The sequence below is a fragment of the Triticum dicoccoides genome, chromosome 6B (assembly GCF_002162155.2).
Source record: "Triticum dicoccoides isolate Atlit2015 ecotype Zavitan chromosome 6B, WEW_v2.0, whole genome shotgun sequence".
NCBI classification, from domain to species: domain Eukaryota; kingdom Viridiplantae; phylum Streptophyta; class Magnoliopsida; order Poales; family Poaceae; genus Triticum; species Triticum dicoccoides.
In genome coordinates this window covers 15,248,735-15,268,921 of record NC_041391.1, presented here as the reverse complement: position 1 = coordinate 15,268,921, position 20,187 = coordinate 15,248,735, and the positions used below count along the sequence as shown (strand labels likewise).

Below are 20,187 nucleotides of genomic sequence, written 5' to 3'. Positions count from 1 at the left end.
GGGTACGCCGTCTCTTCGCTTGGGCCAAAATGAAAACACAAATTCAACGTTATGTGCGTTGCTGCCCTACTTGCCAGCAAGCCAAGCTGGATCGAGCTACTTACCCGAGGCTGCTTGAACCTTTACCCATGCCCAAGGAATCTTGGGAGATGATCACAATGGATTTCATTGATGGGCTTCCAACTTCTGGTGGTGCGAACTGCATCTTGGTGATCGTTGATAAGCTGACAAAATTTTCTCACTTTCTGCCCCCTGGCACACCCCTATACAGCCTCCAAGGTAGCACTACTCTACATGAACCAAGTCTACAGGCTGCATGGATTCCCGGGATCGATTGTGTCTGACCGTGATCCGGTGTTCACGAGCCATTTTTGGCAAGAGCTCTTCAAGTATGCGGGCACCGGTCTCAGAATGAGTTCGGCCAACCACCCACAGACGGATGGCCAGACGGAGAGAGTCAATCAGTGCCTCGAAACTTTCCTCCGATGCTTCACGCAAGCGTGTCCTCGTCGATAGAGCTATTAGATTCCACTTGCACAATTCTGGTACAACTCGTCGCATCACTCTGTCATTGGGATGTCACCGTTTCGTGCAATGTATGGGCATGAGCCACGACAATGGGGGATTACAACAGCGACGGCTTGTTCAGTTCCGGCCCTTCGCTCCTGGCTGGATGAACGCGCCGTTGTGCAAGATCTGCTCCAACAACATCTGCACCGAGCAAGGCAGTGCATGAAGCAGCAAGCTGACAAGAAGCGATCCTTGGTGGTCATAAGGCAATTAAATATCTAAAATCCTTACTGCAACGCAATGATTTTGCTTGGCGCAGTAAGTTTGCAACCTTTATTTCAGTGCGCTTGCCTAACAAGATGCTGACCTCTGGTATAGTATGAGTGTGACATGCTAGTTTGGTCATTGCTAACGATTGATGAAGCTAGTAATTACATTCATGAGTACTGATATGTCCATGTCATCATAAAATTTCCTTTGAATGACAATTCTAGACAATATTTTTTGTGAGAAACTATTTTGGACTTGCTGATAATCACAGTATGTTGATCAATCCGTGGAGGCAGTTTTGGCCCAGTTTGTTGGTTACTTGTTCTAATTGTAGCAAATGGTTAGAATTTTTACCTCTTTACTGTAGTATCCAATCTGCCTAGGTTGATCTCAAGTATTACTTACAGGCAATGCTTTATGCAAACCAGAGCTAGGCATTAACAGATGTGATACTGGACGTTATTCAGAATTTTACTGTCCCGAGAACTGACCACTGAACATATTTTGAACAATTTTTCGATACATTGTTTTTCTTCCATGGTTGTTGGCCTCTGAACTCCTGTTCTCATTTAGTCGTGAATGTGCTTCTTAACTCGACACTTTCTGATGATAATTTGTTTGCTTATGAGATGGCAGCAAAATCATATCATACTGCTTGAATTCTGCAAAATCCCTTCTCTGTATATGGTTGTTGCCTTGTTGGTTGATCCACTATAGTGCTTGAGAGCTTTGGGTAGTGTTCCATTGATTCAATAAGTAATCATGCAGCTGAGCTATTAGGAATCAACAGTAAGTTGTGGACAATCATTTACATTTTCTATCGCAGGCTACTTGTTTGTCTTGCAAGACCGCCCTCCCTTGCTATATTAGCATTCTCATTATGTGTGTGATTTTTGGAATCTGAGGCCATGCACCTGCACATCCTCATGAGTCATGACAAGTAAACATCCCTTTTACTAGGTGCTGAATTTCTTTTGTATAATTTTAAGTATGTATTGAATTTCTTTTGCCCTTATAATGTGGAAAGATTTTCATTTGCCCCAGAACCAAATCACTGATAAGAATGTTTTTTGTTGGGGCTAATATTCATTTATGTCATGAAAACAAATGATTCAGAGCATAATAAGTATACATGACAATACTGCATCTGATCTGTCATAATGTTAGAGCATAAGATCAATTATTGACTCTTTACCAATATTGATTTTTATATCACTGGATGCCAGCATAGTGTATACATATTAGTAGCTAATTCTATGTTAATAAGTGAATTAATGTCTTCTGTACAGTTGCACCTACACTGTCTCTGATTTATTTCGTACCAATGACTTATGTTAACTACCTTTTTTTATTTGACCTTGTATTGGCATACCAAATTGCGATGGGTAAGAGCAGACTTATAACTGATGCTTTGTGAAAATAAATATACATCTTCTGTGATACAGTTAAGATGTTTTTCCTGATATCTGACCGGACCTTTGTCGCAGCCAGTGTAGCGCGCTTGATCGAGTTCTAGTAGTGTGCCATGATACTAACTTGCTCCATATGGTCATTGTCGACCTGTGCTTTGACTGGTGCCGTTCATGGCTGGAAAGAATCTTGGCGTGCTGCACCAGGGGAATGGCTGAAGAAGGTTGTTTGGCCTTCTTTCTGATATCAATCAGTGAACTTGTTTGCATGCGGTTCAGTCCGAGGATGGTCTAGATTTGGTCTCGTTTGCTGGTAGCTTGGTCTAGTTCATGTGATCTGGAAATCTTTGTTCTTTCTGCAGTATGTTGGTTTAAAGGGGTCAAATGTTTTCAAGTAGCTCATGCTTCACTAGTAATTCCCCACTTCTGCTGCTGCACATATGTTTGCCATTGACATTTGCACCTTGTGGTTTAATGGTACATCATGTTCCAGGTATTCCAGCATGTCAAAATTCAGCACCGATAGTCTACAGATGACAGTACACTGCATTTCTTTTGCTGAACTACATTTGGCTTTAAGTTCTCATATATCTTGTGACAATGCGTTACAGCTAACTTTTTTGTGACCTCTTGTTAGCATGCCAAATTATGACCATGGTCACATTGTAGTCCAACCGACAATGTGAGCATCCATGGTACGGGTAACTCCTGTATTTCCAACGAAGCATAGCAACAGGGAAACGACCACATCCGACGGATCTCACGGTATACCCTGAATTCCAAGTGCCTCCCAAGCCCCAACCCAGTAGCCAGAATGTGATGAAACCACCAACATGAGTGTAAAGTAGAGCTATTTTGATGTTAGCGTAGGTAAGAACGCTAAGAAGTAACCTTCAGACAGTCAGACTCACTCGAGTGATGTATGTTATCTGCTGTATATGATCTTCCACTCAATCTGACTCTATGCTTATATACCTGATGCGCTTCATGTAATTAGTAAGCAGCAGTACAAGTAGTTCAAGTTGGAAGCAATCAAACTTCAGTAGGACAGCACATGGGTCTGGCTTCTTCAATGCGTGCACAACTGTGACATGCATCTCCCTATGTATAAATTTTCGCGTATATTTGACCTCGAATTCTGATAAAGTAAGTCACACACACACACACACACACACACACACACACACACACACACACACACACACACACAGAGAGAGAGAGAGAGAGAGAGAGAGAGAGAGGCACACGCATGCATGCCAAAGCAAGCGAGTAAACACATTTCCAATTTTGTGGGCATCTAAGATTCTGCATTGTTGTAAAAAGATTCCTGTGTTTATAATCAACAAACATGTTTCTTCCGGTCAAAAGAAAAAGAAATCTAGATTTGCTAACTCTCAGTCACTTGAGAATTGGCTGTCAATCATTTATTTTGCGCATAAAATTAGCTGTCAATCTAACAATTAGACTGGTGCAAAACCAAAACTAAACTCTCTGAAATCAAACAGTACAATTACACCAGATTTGTATGAACAAACGTGTAAAATCGAGTGAGAATTAGACCATGTCCTGAGTGGCAGAGCCCGGACGTCTTGTGTTGTGCTAGATAAGAGGGTGTACCCACCCGTCATAAAAAGGACGTACTGTCTCATATCTTTGTGGCCTTAGCATGCCTTAGCTATTGGTTGCCTCTGAAGCCTAGCTAGCTTTTCCTAACATGCATGCATGGATACAGCGTGCATGATCTATGAGCTAGCCTAGCCATGATCGTTTGATTCATTTTAGTTAGTTCATGTGTGTGCCTTGCATCACTCAAAATAAAACAAAAACTTCCGGTTTTTCTCCGCTAGATTTTCAAAACAACTTCATCCATTACTTGCCTTCTTTCTGCAATCGCCCTTCTCTCTGAGCTCTCCATCTCTGCGAGGATCTTTTTTTTTTCAAAACCGTGCAGGAGGACTGCATGTGAACTTTGTAGATAGAAGAAAAGGGTGCAACCCCCGCACATAGTCCATAAGCGACCTCAACCATCGCCTCCAAGAAAAGAAAAAAAGAACAGCATCAAGAGCAAAGCTACAGAAAGGACGCATGCTGGGAATACAGAACGTGACCACACATAGATCCAAGTGAAGCCCAAACTCAGCTAAATCTTTGCTAACGAGAAGCGAGCATGACTCCTACTCGGTCTAACTGTGTGCACATATATGAGCATCAAGTAATTAGTAAGCAGAAGTAACGGTAGTTGGGAGCGACCAAACTTCAATAAGGGCATATAGGCGGGTTATACGACTTTAAGTAATATATTTTTGCTTAGTTGGTAGAGAGAGAAGAGAAGTCGACATAAAATGGGTCGGCGCGTTGGAGTTACAAAGATTTGGTATTTTCCTCTCTGGCTTGTTTGGTTGGAGGTTATTAATTAAAGAGAGGGAATGCAAATTAATGTAAACGTTGTGATCTACAAAGTGAGTCTTTGTATGTGAGTTGGCACCGTAAGTTCGCAAGCTTTAGGGGGTTCAACCCTATTATAGCATGCATGGCCAACTGAAATCCTGGTTTTGATGTAACTTTTCTTAAGAGAATTAACAAATTTAAATGCTAAACCCAATCCTATGTGAGTTGAGAGAGAAATATTTTTGTGTCCCAAGAAAATACTTCTCAGCAAGAGACTGTGATCTTCTTCGCTGCGAGAGATTTATCTCTAAATGAAGAGTTAGCATTACTTGTTCACCACCCCCCCCTCTGATAGACATACTTCATTTCTACACTTGGTACGAAGTTTCGGTCACTAGAAATCATCAAGAAGCAAGAAAGGAAGGTCATTCGATCTTAACGATCACATGACCTTATTAGATCTACAATTATTTAGGATTCCCCAACCTAAGTTCCATATGAACACAAGCTATGATGTGTTTCACATCATGTAATTTGTATCTTGTCCTCAACGAATATAGCATTGTACAGCCACACGCTGCAGCTTAAACTCAAGCTGCTGCCGGCATACCACCGTTGAGCTCGTCCGCACACCTATGTCGCGTCGTCCCATTTTCCTTGAGAAACTTCACAACATAGTACCGAGGTCTCATCCGGCCCTCTAGGCTGTAACAGAGGATTACTGACCGCTGAGCAATGTACGCCGGTTCCAACCCCACCTCAGAGATGAGGAACTCGGAGCTGTATTGCAGCGATTCGTTCAACTTGGCGAGCAAATACGGGGCCTTAGGCAGAGCAATGCTCACCTCGGCGTCCGACCACCCTAACGTCCTCTTGAGGTGATCCACTTTGGCTGCGATCTTCTTCTCATCGCCTAAGACTGTTTGGAAAGAGGCATTTTCCCTTCCACACGACCCTAATCCACATTAAATGATCATCGCCTAAGACTGTTTGGAAAGTCGTCGGCAACATCAAGAAGGGAGCTGTTTCACCATATGCTATGATCTCGCGAGATATTCAGTTTAGTAGTAGATCTTTTGATAATGTTTCTTTCTGCTTCGAGCAACATCAAGAAGAGAGCTTCTTCCATTTTCTGTTGGTCGGTATGTTTTGAATTTTGAATTTTCAATTTTCAATAAAGCCCTAGTTACCCCTAAAAAAATCCAAGACAAGTAATTCGGAATGGAGGATATGTATAAAGCATTTAGGAGCAAGTTTGTACATGCTCTGCTAAAGAAAATTTGTTTTTTTTTTACGTAGACGAATGTCCAAACATCGTAATATAGGTTTTTGATATGGAACCTAATAACTGACGATCGTTCTCAGGGGAGGGGACGCGCATGACGCGCTAGCGAATGAGCCAGCGTGCACGTCCTCCCCTCATGCGCACCCCTATTCGGCCGGCCCATGAGCGGGCCGGGATGCCCCTCCTATTTTTTCATTTGGTTTTTTCTTTTTTCTTTTTTCATCTTCTTTAAAATACCTCGGGCTTTTTAAAAAGTTGGAATTTTTAAAAATGAATCTTCATAATTTTGAAAAAATCTTCGCGAATTTGAAATAAAAATTTGTGAATTCAAAAAAAGTTCATGAATTTTTAAATGTTCCCAAAAACAATTATCATGATTTCAAAAAATGTTCAATGATTCTAAAAGTGCTCATTAATTCAAAACAAGTTCGCTGATTCAACAAAATGTTCATTGATTCAAAAAATGTTCTCCGGTTCAAAATAATGTTCATGAATTACAAAAAAATGTGTTCGCGGAAGATAAAAAATGTTCCTCAATTTGAAAAATCGTCATAGTTTCATAAAAAATGTTCGTGAATTAAAAAAGGCTCACGATTTAAAAAATATGTTCATGAATTCAAAAAAAAATCATGATTTTGAAAAATAGTCATGAATTTGAAAAGATGTCCGTGACCCGGAAAAGGAAAAAGGAAAAAGGAAAAAGGAAAGGAAAGAAAAAACAATATAAAAAAGGAAAAAATGGTTTATGGAAGTTTCTAGAACCTTCCCAAAACTGGTAGGGGGAAGATCCCGGAACGGGCCGACACAGAAGAGGACTACGCATAAGAAGGGGGGGGGGAGGGGTGTTCCCCAGCGAACTACGCGCGAAACTGGTAGCTACTCCCTTCGTTCCAAAATAGATGACCCAACTTTGTATTAACTTTGTATCAAAGTTAATACAAAGTTGGGTCATCTATTTTGGAACGGAGGGAGTACGTACCAACTTACGCGCGAAATACGATTCCCCGGCGAACTGATCGTCCGTGGGAACGATCAGCTAAAGCGGACGTTTCGTCCCCCTCCACGCACGTCCTTAAGCCTCCAAAGTTGGGTCAAATAAAGCCCCATTTTATTGTATGCATTGCCCAAACTTAATAACTGGTATGGGCAGGCTTCATTTTTAAACTTTTCCTGTATGAAATTAAGGCTGTCTGAAGCATGCAACTCCTTCCATGCCGGGTCTCTTTTCATGGATTCGAATAGGACTACAATTTTATTGAAAACAGAGAAAGGGATTACATCCATGAAAGACTATATGAAAGTGCATCTGAAAATTTACTTACATAAAAAGAAGGTTTGTGGACTAAAGAAATAATAATGAAATAGCCAAAAAAAATGGGTACCTTGCGAAGGTGCAGTCTGATTATCGCTGTAAATTTTGTTGGTTTGGTCTTTGTTGAAAACTCTTGTCATTCTAACACCTGAGAACTTGGTGAGCCAATAATCCAAATACTTAAGCACATGTAAACACTAGAAGGTAGTAAGTAATCCAAATAAACCAGTAACAAGCAAATGTCTATCTCAGAGACGATGATGACATCCACATATTCTCCGCCAAAATAATAATGACATTTGCATTGTGCTAGTTAAGGGCATCTCTTAGCCGAACCCCCTATCATATAACCACTCGAATGCTCTCCCAAATCTGAACTCTTCAAATATGAGAATTTAAGGAAGTGGTCGGACCTAAATGAACCTCTATATCACTACTAGGGAAAAGCCTAGCAGCAGCGCGGGTTTTAGGCCTATCAATAGCGCGGGCTGGAGCGCTACTGGTACGACGCTACAACTAAAGGTTAGCAGTAGCGTGCCTCAACCCACGCTGCTGCTAAATCGACTTAGTAGTAGCGCTTTCCCAGGGAAGCGCTACTGGTAACTAGTAGTAGTGCTTCTTCCTGCCCGCGCTATGATGACCCACAAGTGTAGGGGATCGCAACAGCTTTTGAGGGTAGAGTATTCAATCCAAATTTATTGATTCGACATAAGGGGAGCCAAAGAATATTCTTGAGTATTAGCAGTTGAGTTGTCAATTCAACCACACCTGGATAGCTTAGTGTCTGCAGCAAGGTAGTTAGTAGCAAAATAGTATGATAGTAATGATAACGATAGCAAAATTAGTATTTTTGGGTTTTGTAGTGATTGTAACAATAGCAATAGAAAAGTAAATAAGCAAAGCACAAGATGTGAAAAGCTCATAGGCAATGGATCAGTGATGGATAATTATGTCGGGTGCGATTCCTCATGTAATAGCTATAACATAGGGTGACACAGAACTAGCTCAAATTCATCAATGTAATGTAGGCATGTATTCCGAATATAGTCATACGTGCTTATGAAAAAGAACTTGCATGACATCTTTTGTCCTATCCTCAATGGAAACTAAGAGATATTAAGGCCTCCTTTTAATAGATAACCAGACCAAAGCATTAACACATGGTGAATACATGAACTCCTCAAACTACGGTCATCACCGAGAAGTATCCCGATTATTGTCAAAACGCTAATCGCTGGGAGAGCTCGGTTTAGGCTCAGTTTTACTGTCCTTAATAGGTGACTGAATACTTGCAAGATAGGATCAAGAACACACATATATTCATGAAAACATAATAGGTTCAGATCTGAAATCATGGCACTCGGGCCCTAGTGACAAGCATTAAGCATAGCAAAGTCATAGCAACATCAATCTCAGAACATAGTGGATACTAGGGATCAAACCCTAACAAAACTAACTTGATCATGGTAAATCTCATCCAACACATCACCGTCCAGCAAGCCTACGATGGAATTACTCATGCACGGCGGTGAGCATCATGAAATTGGTGATGGAGGATGGTTGATGATGACGACGGCGACGAATCCCCCTCTCCGGAGCCCCGAACGGACTCTAGATCAGCCCTCCCGAGAGAGATTAGGGCTTGGCGGCGGCTCCATATCGTAAAACTCCAGATCAGCCCTCTTTGATTTTTTTTCTCCGCGAGACGGAATATATGGAGTTGGAGTTGAGGTCGGCGGAGTTGCAGGGGGCCCACGAGACAGGGGGCGCGCCCAGAGGGGGTGGGCGCGCCCCCACCCTCGTGGACAAGGTGTGGGCCCCCTGGTCTTCATCTTTTGCCAGTATTTTTATATTTTCTAAAACTTGTCTCTGAGGATTTTCAGGTCATTCCGAGAACTTTCGTTTTCTACACATGAAACAACATCATGGTAATTCTGCTGAAAACAGCGTCAGTCCGGGTTAGTTTCATTCAAATCATGCAAGTTAGATTCCAAAACAAGGGCAAAAGTGTTTGGAAAAGTAGATACATTGTAGACGTATCAACTCCCCCAAGCTTAAACCTTTGCTTGTCCTCAAGCAATTTAGTTGATAAACTGAAAGCGATAAATAAAAACTTTTACAAACTCTATTTGCTCTTGTTGTTGTAAACATGCAAAGCCAGCATTCAGGTTTCAGCAAATATTATAAACTAACCATACTCACAATAACACTTAGGTCTCACAATCACTCATATCAATGGCATAATCAGCTAGCGAGCAATAATAATAAAACTCGGATGACAACACTTTGTCAAAACAATCATAACATGATATAATGAAATGGTATCTCGCTAGCCCTTTCTAAGACCGCAAAACATAAACGCAGAGCACCTTTAAAGATCAAGGACTAACTAAACATTGTAATTCATGGTAAAAGAGATCCAGTCAAGTCATACCCAATATAAACCAATAATAATGAATGCAAATGACAGTGTTCTCTCCAGCGGGTGCTTTTTAATAAGAAGGTGATGACTCAACATAAAAGTGGCCCTTCACAGAGGGAAGTAGGGATTTGTAGAGGTGTCAGAGCTCGATTTTAAAATAGAGATTGAATAACATTTTGGGTGGCATACTTTCACTGTCAACGCAACAACTATGAGATGGTTGTATCTTCCATACTACATGCATTATAGGCAGTTCCCACGCAGAATGGTAAAAGTTTATACTCCCCCTCCACCAACAAGCATCAATCCATGGCTTGCTCGAAACAACGAGTGCCTCCAACTAACAACGGCCCTAGGGGAGTTTTGTTTAATTATATTGATTTGCTTTGATATTTTTGGATCATGGGACTGGGCATCCCGATTACCGGCCCTTTCTCGTGAATGAGGAGCGGAGTCCACTCCTCTTAAGAATAACCCACCTAGCATGGAAGATATAGGCAGCCCTAATTGAAACATGAGCTGCTCGAGCATACAAAACAGAATTTCATTTGAAGGTTTAGAGTTTGGCACATACAAATTTACTTGGAACGGTAGGTAGATACCGCATATAAGAAGGTATGATGAACTCATATGGAATAACTTTGGGGTTTAAGGAGTTTGGATGCACAAGCAGTATTCCCGCTTAGTACAGGTGAAGACTAGCAAAAGACTGGGAAGCGACCAACTGAGAGAGCGACAACAGTCATGAACATGCATTAAAATTAATTCACACCGAGTACAAGCATGAGTAGGATATAGTCCACCATCAACATAAATATCGTGAAGGCTATGTTGATTTTATTTCAACTACATGCGTGCACATGTGCCAAGTCGAGTCACTCAATTCATTCAAAGAAGGATACCATCACATCATACCACATCATAATCATTCTAATAGCATGTTGGCACGCAAGGTAAACCATTATAACCCATAGCTAATCAAGCATGGCACAAGCAACTATAATCTCTAAATGTCATTGCAAATATGTTTACTTCATAATAAGCTAAATCAGGAACGATGAACTCATCATATTTACAAAAACAAGAGAGGTCGAGTTCATACCAGGTTTTCTCATCTCAATCAGTCCATCATATATCGTCATTATTGCCTTTCACTTGCACGACCGAACGATGTGTATAATAATAAGAGTGCACGTGCATTGAACTAAGTTGAAATCTGCAAGCATTCAACTCAAGAGAGAAGACAAAGTAATATGGGCTCTAAGTTAAATAAACAATCATGCATATGAGAGCCACTAAACAATTTCAATATAGTCTTCTGCTCTCAACCCCTCAAAGGAAAGAAAAGAAAATAAAACTATTTACACGGGAAATCTCCCAACAAGTAAAAGAAGAATGAGAAATCTTTTGGGGTTTTCATTTTAATTTCTACTACAAGCATGGAAATTAAACTAACTAATTTTTTTGGTTTTTCTTAAGGTTTATCAAACACACAAGAAGAAAATTAGAAAAAGAAAATTAAACTAGCATAGATAATACAATGAAAGAGTATGAGCACCGACGACTAGAATAGTGTGTGAACATGAATGTAAAGTCGGTGTGAAATACGTACTCCCCCAAGCTTAGGATTTTGGCCTAAGTTGGTTTATGGCCATGGATAGCGGCTACTCTCCCCGGTGTACTGAGGTGTGTCATCGTACTGCCACCGGTTAATCATCGCATGGCCATTCACATGGCCGTACTTCCGCTATGCGAGGAAGATTATACTTGGCATTTTCCTTCTTTTTAACTTGTTTATCCTAGGAGCCTTGGCTAGAAGAGTCCCTCAAACATCTCTTTAACATTTTCTGAAAAATTCTGAAATTTTAGTAACTTCAAAATAAAAGTGAATAAAACTAAATAAGATTAATAGCAACTACTCCTACAAGTGCCATAGCCTACATCATGCATCAGAGTTACTTGGGACCTCATAAATTTAACATGCAAGCTCAAGAACAGGGTCACGAAGACAGCAAGAATTTGCAACGAATAAAGCACTAGAACAAAAACTAATTGGACCAATGGAGGAGTCACATACCAAGCAACAATCTCCCAAAGCAGTTTTGTAAATAGAGCTTTGAGCAAGGAGATCGAAAATCGCAGCAAAATGAGCTAAAACTCATGCTTGAGCTGGATGGGGATTTTTTTTGAAGAAGATAGAGTGTGTGGGTGCTGGCATAAGTGGAGGAGGCCACCAAGGGGCCACAAGACAGGGGGGCGCCCAGAGGGGTGGGCGCGCCCTCCACTCTCGTGGCCTGGTGCTTGCCCCTCCTGCAGTGATTTCAGTGCCTAAAATCCTCAAATATTCCATAAAAAATCATACTAAATTTGTAGGGCATTTGGAGCACTTTTATTTTCTGGATATTTTTCATTGCATGGATAATTCAGAAAACAGACAGATAATACTATTTTTGCTTTATTTAATTTAAATAACAGAAAGTAAAAAGAGGGTACAGAAGGTTGTGCCTTCTAGTTTCATCCATCTCATGATCATCAAAATGAATCCACTAACAAGGTTGATCAAGTCTTGTTAACAAACTCATTCAGAATAACACAGAACCGGAGAAATTTCGAAGTGACACTAGGTTACCTCAACGGGGATATAGATATCCCCAATAATAAGAATATCATACTTTTTCTTGACAGTAGGGAAGGAAATTCAAAACCTCCGATAATGATTGATGGAATTTTCTCAATAGAATTTAAGCTATGAACTTGAGGTTGTTTCCTCCGAAAATGTATTATGTGCTCATTTCCATTAACATGAAAGGTGACATTGCCTTTGTTGCAATCAATAACAACTCCTGCGGTATTCAAAAAGGGTCTACCGAGGATAATCAACATATTGTCGTCCTCAGGAATATCAAGAATGACAAAGTCTGTTAAGATAGTAACGTTTGCAACAACAACAGGCACATCAGGGGAACCGGAACCCTCGGGGGAACCAATGTGCCTCGATGGGGCCTAGTGGAGAGAGAGAGAGGGGCCGGCCAGGGCAGACCACGCGCCCCCTCCCCTTGAGTCCGAATAGGACAAGGAAGGGGGGCTTTCCTTCCCCCTCTCCCTCTCCTTCCTTCCCCCTCTCTCCCTTTAGAGCATCTCCAGCCAGGCCCTCAAGAAGCCTCCCCAGGCGCATTTTTAGACACCGGCGGGCAAAAAACGACCCACTCGGGTCTCAGGAACCAGTTTTGCGCCGGTTTTGACGAAAGTTATGGCCGGCACGCGCAAGGCAAACCCAGCACGCCGGGGAGCAGCTGGGGGCGCCGGCGCTATAGTTTAACTACAAAAGGCCCACTGTCAGCCTCTCTAGTCTCTCTCTCCTCCTTTTTCCTCGCTAGGCCCACCACATTGTGCATGCAAAAGAAGACAAAGCTCTCTCCTCTCTCTCCCGCATGCCCCGCCGCCCCCTGCTCCTCGCTCCTCTACTCTCTCTCCTCTCTCCCCTGCTCCTCGCTCGGTGAGCCGCCCCTTCCTCCTCCCCTTCCTCGCCGCCCTGGCTCTCGGAGGCGTCGGAGGCCTGGGCGTCCGCGGCCGGCTCCTGGCTGACCGCCTTGGGCTTGCGGCGAGACAGCGTCGTGGGCGCCCAGGGAGGGGAGAAGCTCGACGTCCCGCGGCGGCGGCGGCGACCACCTAACCATCGTCTCCCCAGCGGGGCGAGGAGAGGCTTGCTCGCGGGTGTGGACGAGCTCCTCCTCCGCCCGAGCTCCTCCTCCTCCTCCTCCTCCTCCACCACCACGCGCCCTTCTCCAACGCCATGCGACCACCTAACCATCTTCTCTCGTTGTATGTGAATGTTAGGATCTATCACATCCGATCATCACGTGGTGCTTCGAAACAATGAACTTTCGCAACGGCGCACAGTTAGGGGAAACACTTTCTTGAAATTGTTATGAAGGATCATCTTATTTACTACCGTCGTTCTAAGCAAATAAGATGCAGAAACATGATAAACATCACATGCAATCAAATAGTGACATGATATGGCCAATATCATTTTTGCTCCTTTGATCTTCATCTTTGGGGCGCCATGATCATCATCGTCACCGGCATGACACCATGATCTTCATCATCTTGTCTCCATGAAGTTGTTCGCCAACTATTACTTCTACTACTATGGCTAACGGTTTAGCAAAGAAGTAAAGTAATTCATGGTGTTATTCAGTGACACGCAGGTCATACAATAAATAAATACAACTCCTATGGCTCCTGCCGGTTGTCATACTCATCGACATGCAAGTCGTGATTCCTATTACAAGAACATGATCAATCTCATACATCACATATATTTCATTCATCACATCCTTTTGACCATATCACATCACAAGGCATATGCTGCAAAAACAAGTTAGACGTCCTCTAATTGTTGTTGCAAGTTTTTACGTGGCTGCTATAGGGTTCTAGCAAGAACGTTTCTTACATATGCCAAAACCACAACGTGATATGCCAATTTCTATTTACCCTTCATAAGGACGCTTTTCATCAAATCTAATCCGACTAAAGTGGGAGAGACAGACACCCGCTAGCCACCTTATGCAACTAGTGCATGTCAGTCGGTGGAACCTGTCTCACGTAAGCGTACATGTAAGGTCGGTCCGGGCCGCTTCATCCCACGATGCCGCCGAAACAAGATAAGACTAGTAGTGGCAAGTAAATTTACAAAATCTACGCCCACAACAAAATTGTGTTCTACTCGTGCATAGAAACTACGCATAGACCTAGCTCATGATGCCACTGTTGGAGATCGTTGCAGAGAATAAAAAATTTCTACGCATCACCAAGATCAATCTATGGAGTCATCTAGCAACGAGAGAGATAGGAGTGCATCTACATACCCTTGTAGATCGCGAGCGGAAGCGTTCAAGAGAACGGGGTTGATGGACTCGTACTCGTCGTGATCCAAATCACCTAAGATCCTAGTGTCGAACGGACGACACCTCCGTGTTCAACACACGTACGGAGCGGAGACGTCTCCCGCACCTTGACCCAGCAAGGAGGAGGGAAAGGTTGAGGAAGTAAGCTCCAGCAGCAGCACGACGGCGTGGTGGTGATGGAAATGCAGTACTCCGGCAGGGCTTCGCCAAGCTTTTGCGGAGGAGGAGAGGTGTTGGGAAGGGGAGGGGCTGCGCCTTGGAGGTGTCTGTGCAGCCCTCCCCTCGCCCCTCTATTTATAGGGGAAGGAGGAAGGGGGTCGGCCCCCTCTAGATGAGATCTAGAGGGGGGGTGGGACTTGCCCCCCAAGCAAGGGGGGCGCCACCCTTAGGGTTTTCCCCCCAACCATAGGCGCATGGGCCCAAGGGGGGTGATGCGCCCAGCCCACTAGGGGCTGGTTCCCTTCCCTCCACGGCCCATGAGGCCCTTCGGGAGAGGTGGCCCCTCCCAGTGGACCCCCGGAACCCATCCGGTGGCCACGGTACAATACCGGTATGACCCCGAAACTTTTCGGTGACCGTATTACAACTTTCCATATATAAATCTTCACCTCCGGACCATTCCGGAACTCCTGGTGACGTCCGGGATCTCATCTGGGACTCCGAACAACATTCGGTAATCACATACAAGTCTTCCTAATAACCCTAGCATCACCGAACCTTAAGTGTATAGACCCTACGGGTTCGGGAATCATGCAGACATGACCGAGATAGCTCTCCGGCCAATAACCAATAGTGGAATCTGGATAACCATGTTGGTTCCCACACGTTCCACGATGATCTCATCGGATGAACCACGATGTCGAGGATTCAAGTAATCCCGTATACAATTCCCTTTGTCAATCGATACATTACTTGCCCGAGATTCGATCGTCGGTATCCCAATACCTCGTTCAATCTCGTTACCGGCAAGTCACTTTACTCGTTACGTAATGCATGATCCCGTGACCAACCACTTGGTCACATTGAGCTCATTATGATGATGCATTACCGAGTGGGCCCAGAGATACCTCTCCGTCATACGGAGTGACAAATCCCAGTCTCGATTCGTGCCAACCCAACAGACACTTTCGGAGATACCTGTAGTGTGCCTTTATAGTCACCCAGTTAAAGCACTTCTACGGTATCCGGGAGTTACACAATCTCATGGTCTAAGAAACTGATACTTGCCATTAGAAAAGCTCTTAGCAAACGAACTACACGATCTTGTGCTATGCTTAGGATTGGGTCTTGTCCATCACATCATTCTCCTAATGATGTGATCCCGTTATCAATGACATCCAATGTCCATAGTCAGGAAACCATGACTATCTGTTGATCAACGAGCTAGTCAACTAGAGGCTCACTAGGGACATCTTGTGGTCTATGTATTCATACATGTATCACTGTTTCCGGTTAATACAATTATAGCATGAACAATAGACAATTATCATGAACAAGGAAATATAATAATAATCATTTTATTATTGTCTCTAGGGCATATTTCCAACACTGGGCAGGGCAGGGCACAACACAGCCGCACGCACAGGGTGGTGGGAGCCGACGACGAGCAGACGCTCCAAGCGTCGGGCGAGTGAGACGAAGAGGAAGGCACGGAGCCGGGCCGCAGAGCTTCGGATGCACGATTGCCACAGCTGCCGATCTGGTGGAGACGAGTCCCGCGCCTTCGCGTCGGCCTTCGTCCACGCCTAGCACTGGGTCGGCCAGCGAGCATGCCGAAATCGAGCATATCCTCGGGCACTTCAGAGACCGATTCGACGAGGAAGTGCGGAGAAGAGTGGGGAGAGGGGGTGCGAGACCTCGCGTCGGCTGTGGAGACAAAGAGGAGGGGCGACCCGAGGAGGTAGAGAGAGAGAGAGAGAGTTGTTGGCTTGTGGCCACAGGGAGAAGTGGGGAGACAGTGAAGTGATAAGGATAGTGAAAGTGGGTGACGAGGTGAGGAGAACTGAGAGGAAGAGTGAGGTGTTCCTTTTTTTCTTAGGTTTTTTCGTTTCTTTTCTTTTTTGAGTTGGTTTTTTTTTTGAGTTGGTTTTTAGCCCTTTTGGTGAAGTCGTAATTACAGATGTAGCGTTGGGCGTTGTCCAATTCATTTTTTAATCAAAGTAGATTTTAAGCACCTACAATCATAGAGGAGAGCATGCAAACCTTATTTATCTGGATTGGAGATGTACAGTTTGTAGAGGAAACAAATCAGGGCAGTTAAAACTCATGAGACATTATTACTATTACGAGCGAACACATGATATGCAAGGATAAAAAATCTAAACTGGAACTCTCAAGTGTGATAGTGAAGGAATGACACACGGATTCTTCGATAAGCTTCCTTACTTCGCAGCATTGTAAAGGAGGTGACGAGCAAGGCCTGCGTGAGGACTCAGGACATGACTAGCAAGGCCTACACCATCTGAGGGTGCATCTTCTGATCCGAGGGTCTAGATCTTCCGCAGCAAAGACGGCACAGTCATAGTTGCTGATCTCCATGGATTAATGTGGAGGCTTCAAAAGAGCATCAAATTAGTATATATATATATATATATATATATATATATATATATATATATATATATATATATATATATATATATATCAGATTTGTTGCTCTTTCTGATAAGTCATCAATCTAGCCAAAGTAGCACTTTTTTTTTAATAGAAGACACCCAGTCTAAGAACCTCTTATTGCTGATTAAATGAGATAAAAATCTATTATGTATTTATTTTGAGTAAGAATTACACATCAACTAAGAAATGGGCAGTTGCAAAAAGTGTGTGCCAACTTGGGTATACAACAGGAGAAGCTTTCCAAGTAACATTTGCGCTAAGATCCAAAATTCTGCAGGTAATGAGAAAACCGTAACAGAGATGAATGGTATCAGGGGTGGCAAATGTTTGAGGACATAAAAGTGGTCTGCACTAACAGGACATGACCTATCATTTTCGGAGTAAGTACGACTCGATGTTCAGTTCGGCGACCAAGTGGCCAGGTCTACACAGAGATGAATGGGCTTTCAAATTATCTGTTATGTTATGCTACACCTTCGTGGACAGGTCTACACAAAATACCTACTACTGCACTATTCAGTTTTGAGATCAGAAGCCATTAGACCATTCAGAAATAAAAGAGGAATATAAAGGAAGAGACGGTTACAAATGCAGAACATGATTTGGTATCTATTTCGTAAAGCAGAAACAGCAACCATTATAATGCCGTAAGTTTAGTCTGTACCTGCTGGTGAGTGAGATCATGTCCTCCAGTTCTTGGGCACATCATAGTTGTACACATGAAAAGGGCAAGACATAATTCACAGGTTATATAACCCTCGCTGGCATTTGGGGCTTTCCTTTTTTTTAATAAAGAAACTGCATGCATTAGCAGCTGCTAAATTCAACTGTAAACTGAATAGCAGCTTTGTTGCCAAAGCTTTCGACAGCCCATTCCACAAAGTGCCCCTAGAGGTACAAACGAAAAGTTCAGAGCATGAGTATCTATCCCGGAGTTAGTGCAAAACAAGTGTTCTAGTGTGAAAGTAGTTTATCATGCAAGTCTCAGGATAAGTGTTGATACTTGAAATAGAAACTAACACCATTTAGCCTCTCTGAACAAATCTCCAAATGTTCATTTGCTCTGTATTTAACTTGATATGGTGGCACATTAATCACCATTTGCTGGGCACACCCTGATCTTAGCTGAACAAACATAATTGTGTATCAGCTCACTGCATGTTCTGGATTTGCGGTTCCTTGAATGGATTGGGTGCCGTATTGAATAGTAGAGAGATATGATAAGACTAATTCATGACGTCTTCTTTGGTTTAGTTCTCACGATTTAATTCATTCCACGATCATGCTTTAGTCTCGGATAGGTCAGCTTTTCACAGTTAAAAGTTTCCCAGCAAATGTCAACCATAGAATTTAGGAACAAAGCATATCAATCTTTGAAGAATACAGGGAAGAAGAAAAAGGCGAACGTACACCCAACAGAAATACATTTCCTAAGCATAGTATAAAAATCGAACATTGAACTGCTAGTACTAACTGAAATATGATGGAACAAAGAAGACGATGAAACAAAAATGGGACATGCTGATAGAATTCAGCATGAAAGCATATCATACCAATGTTTTTAATGGAAACCAGGACAGAATGGTTCTTTTGCTTTCTGGTTTGCTGGATCCTGGTTTCAACAGAAAATTGATCCACCCCCACATCCAATTTCCATGATCTTAAACGGAAGTCAGAAACACAAATATATTCCAGGACCTATCATTTTCAGAGATTGCAGGCGATGCTTTCTTCTCTACTGAATAATACATCGACAAGTTGGCGTTCAAAAGTCAATAGCAGATAAAAGATATCATCCATTTAGGAAAAGAACACAAAAATAGGAATTACCAGCTTGCTACTCAGAATGAAAACCTTGTTGAGCGCCCTACACAGTTTGCCAATTTTCATAGCCCATTGATGGTTCAAGTAAATCTGAATCTAGTTGGCGCTTCCCCTCTGCATGCGGCCGCATAGTCTTCAGCAAGGTGTGGTGCAGCCTCCATGTGAGGGCATATGTACTTCTCCATGAATATTTTCTCAACCAGATCCCAAATTGTCTTATAGCCCAGGTTGCCCTTGAGCAATCCGTTTTCCTTGAGAAACTTTACAGCGTAGTACCGTGGCCTGAGCCGCCCCTCTAGGCTGTAACTGAGCATTATCGGGCGATGAGCAAGGTATGGTGGTTCCAGTCCAACCTCGGAGATGAGGAACTCTGACTTCCTCTGCAGCAGGTCCTTGCCCAAGGTGAGCAGCATTGGAGCCTTGGACACAGCAATGCGCACCTCGGCATCCGACCACCTAAACGTCTCCTTCATGTATTCCATTTTGGCGGCGATCTTGTCCTCGCTGTCGAACGCAACACTCCGCATGGCTTGCCGGAACATCCCAGAGCCGCGAGGCACACCTAGACGTTCAGCACCGGCCACCATCCCCCGGATTTGTTCCACGTTGGCGGTGAGCATTCTTGGCATAGAGATGGCAAGCTTGGCAATGTCGCAAGCACCTAGCGTGCACTCCTGCAGCAACCCGACATTCCGCTTGACCACCGTCTCGAGGTTGTGTGAGAGGAGATTGTGGTTATGCTTGAATGCCCGGAGGAATTCCTCCAAGGAGCCCAAGAGGCGCAGGTAGTAGTCCACCTTGGAGACGACGGATTTGTTGCGGAAGTGGGTGTTGTTGGCGGTGAGCGGGACGAGTCGCGCGATCTCGGAAGGCGACAGTCCGAGGCCGGTGAGCCCGTCGACGATGGGGGACAGGGTTCTCTCCACGCTGGCGCAGAGGAACTTGGGGTCCCTGGCGACTAGGGCCGCGACGTCGGAGCTGGGGATGCCGATGCCGGCGAGGAAGGCGAGGACGGCGTCGGGCTTGGATGGGGACCTCAGGTGGGAGAGCTTGGGGGAGGCCTTGAGGGCCTGCGCTCGGGTGAGCCCGCAGGTGGAGACGAGGTACTCCTCCACGGAGAAGCCGGAGCTGGGGGAGGCGGCGGCGGCGGAGAGGAGGCGGTGGAGAGAGGGGAGCGAGGAGGTGGCGGGAGAGGAGAGGAGATGGGCGAGGACGCAGCTCCGGAGGCGGAGCATGGCGGC

At 43.8% G+C, this 20,187-nt stretch overlaps 1 protein-coding gene across 1 annotated transcript; it reads right to left on the bottom strand.

Moving 5' to 3' along the window:
* Positions 1 to 18,625: 18,625 nt before the first annotated feature.
* On the bottom strand, positions 18,626 to 20,187 carry LOC119326543. Its single transcript, XM_037600179.1, has 2 exons — positions 18,953 to 20,187; positions 18,626 to 18,860 (listed from the first exon to the last, which is right to left on the bottom strand). Exon 1 carries the CDS (start codon positions 20,179 to 20,181, stop codon positions 19,027 to 19,029), a length of 1,155 nt encoding a protein of 384 aa, XP_037456076.1. The 5' UTR covers positions 20,182 to 20,187; the 3' UTR covers positions 18,626 to 18,860; positions 18,953 to 19,026.

Excerpts from the sequence above, each read along its gene's own strand:
- LOC119326543 (XM_037600179.1), bottom strand. The coding sequence starts at position 20,181 with ATGCTCCGCCTCCGGAGCTGCGTCCTCGCCCATCTCCTCTCCTCTCCC.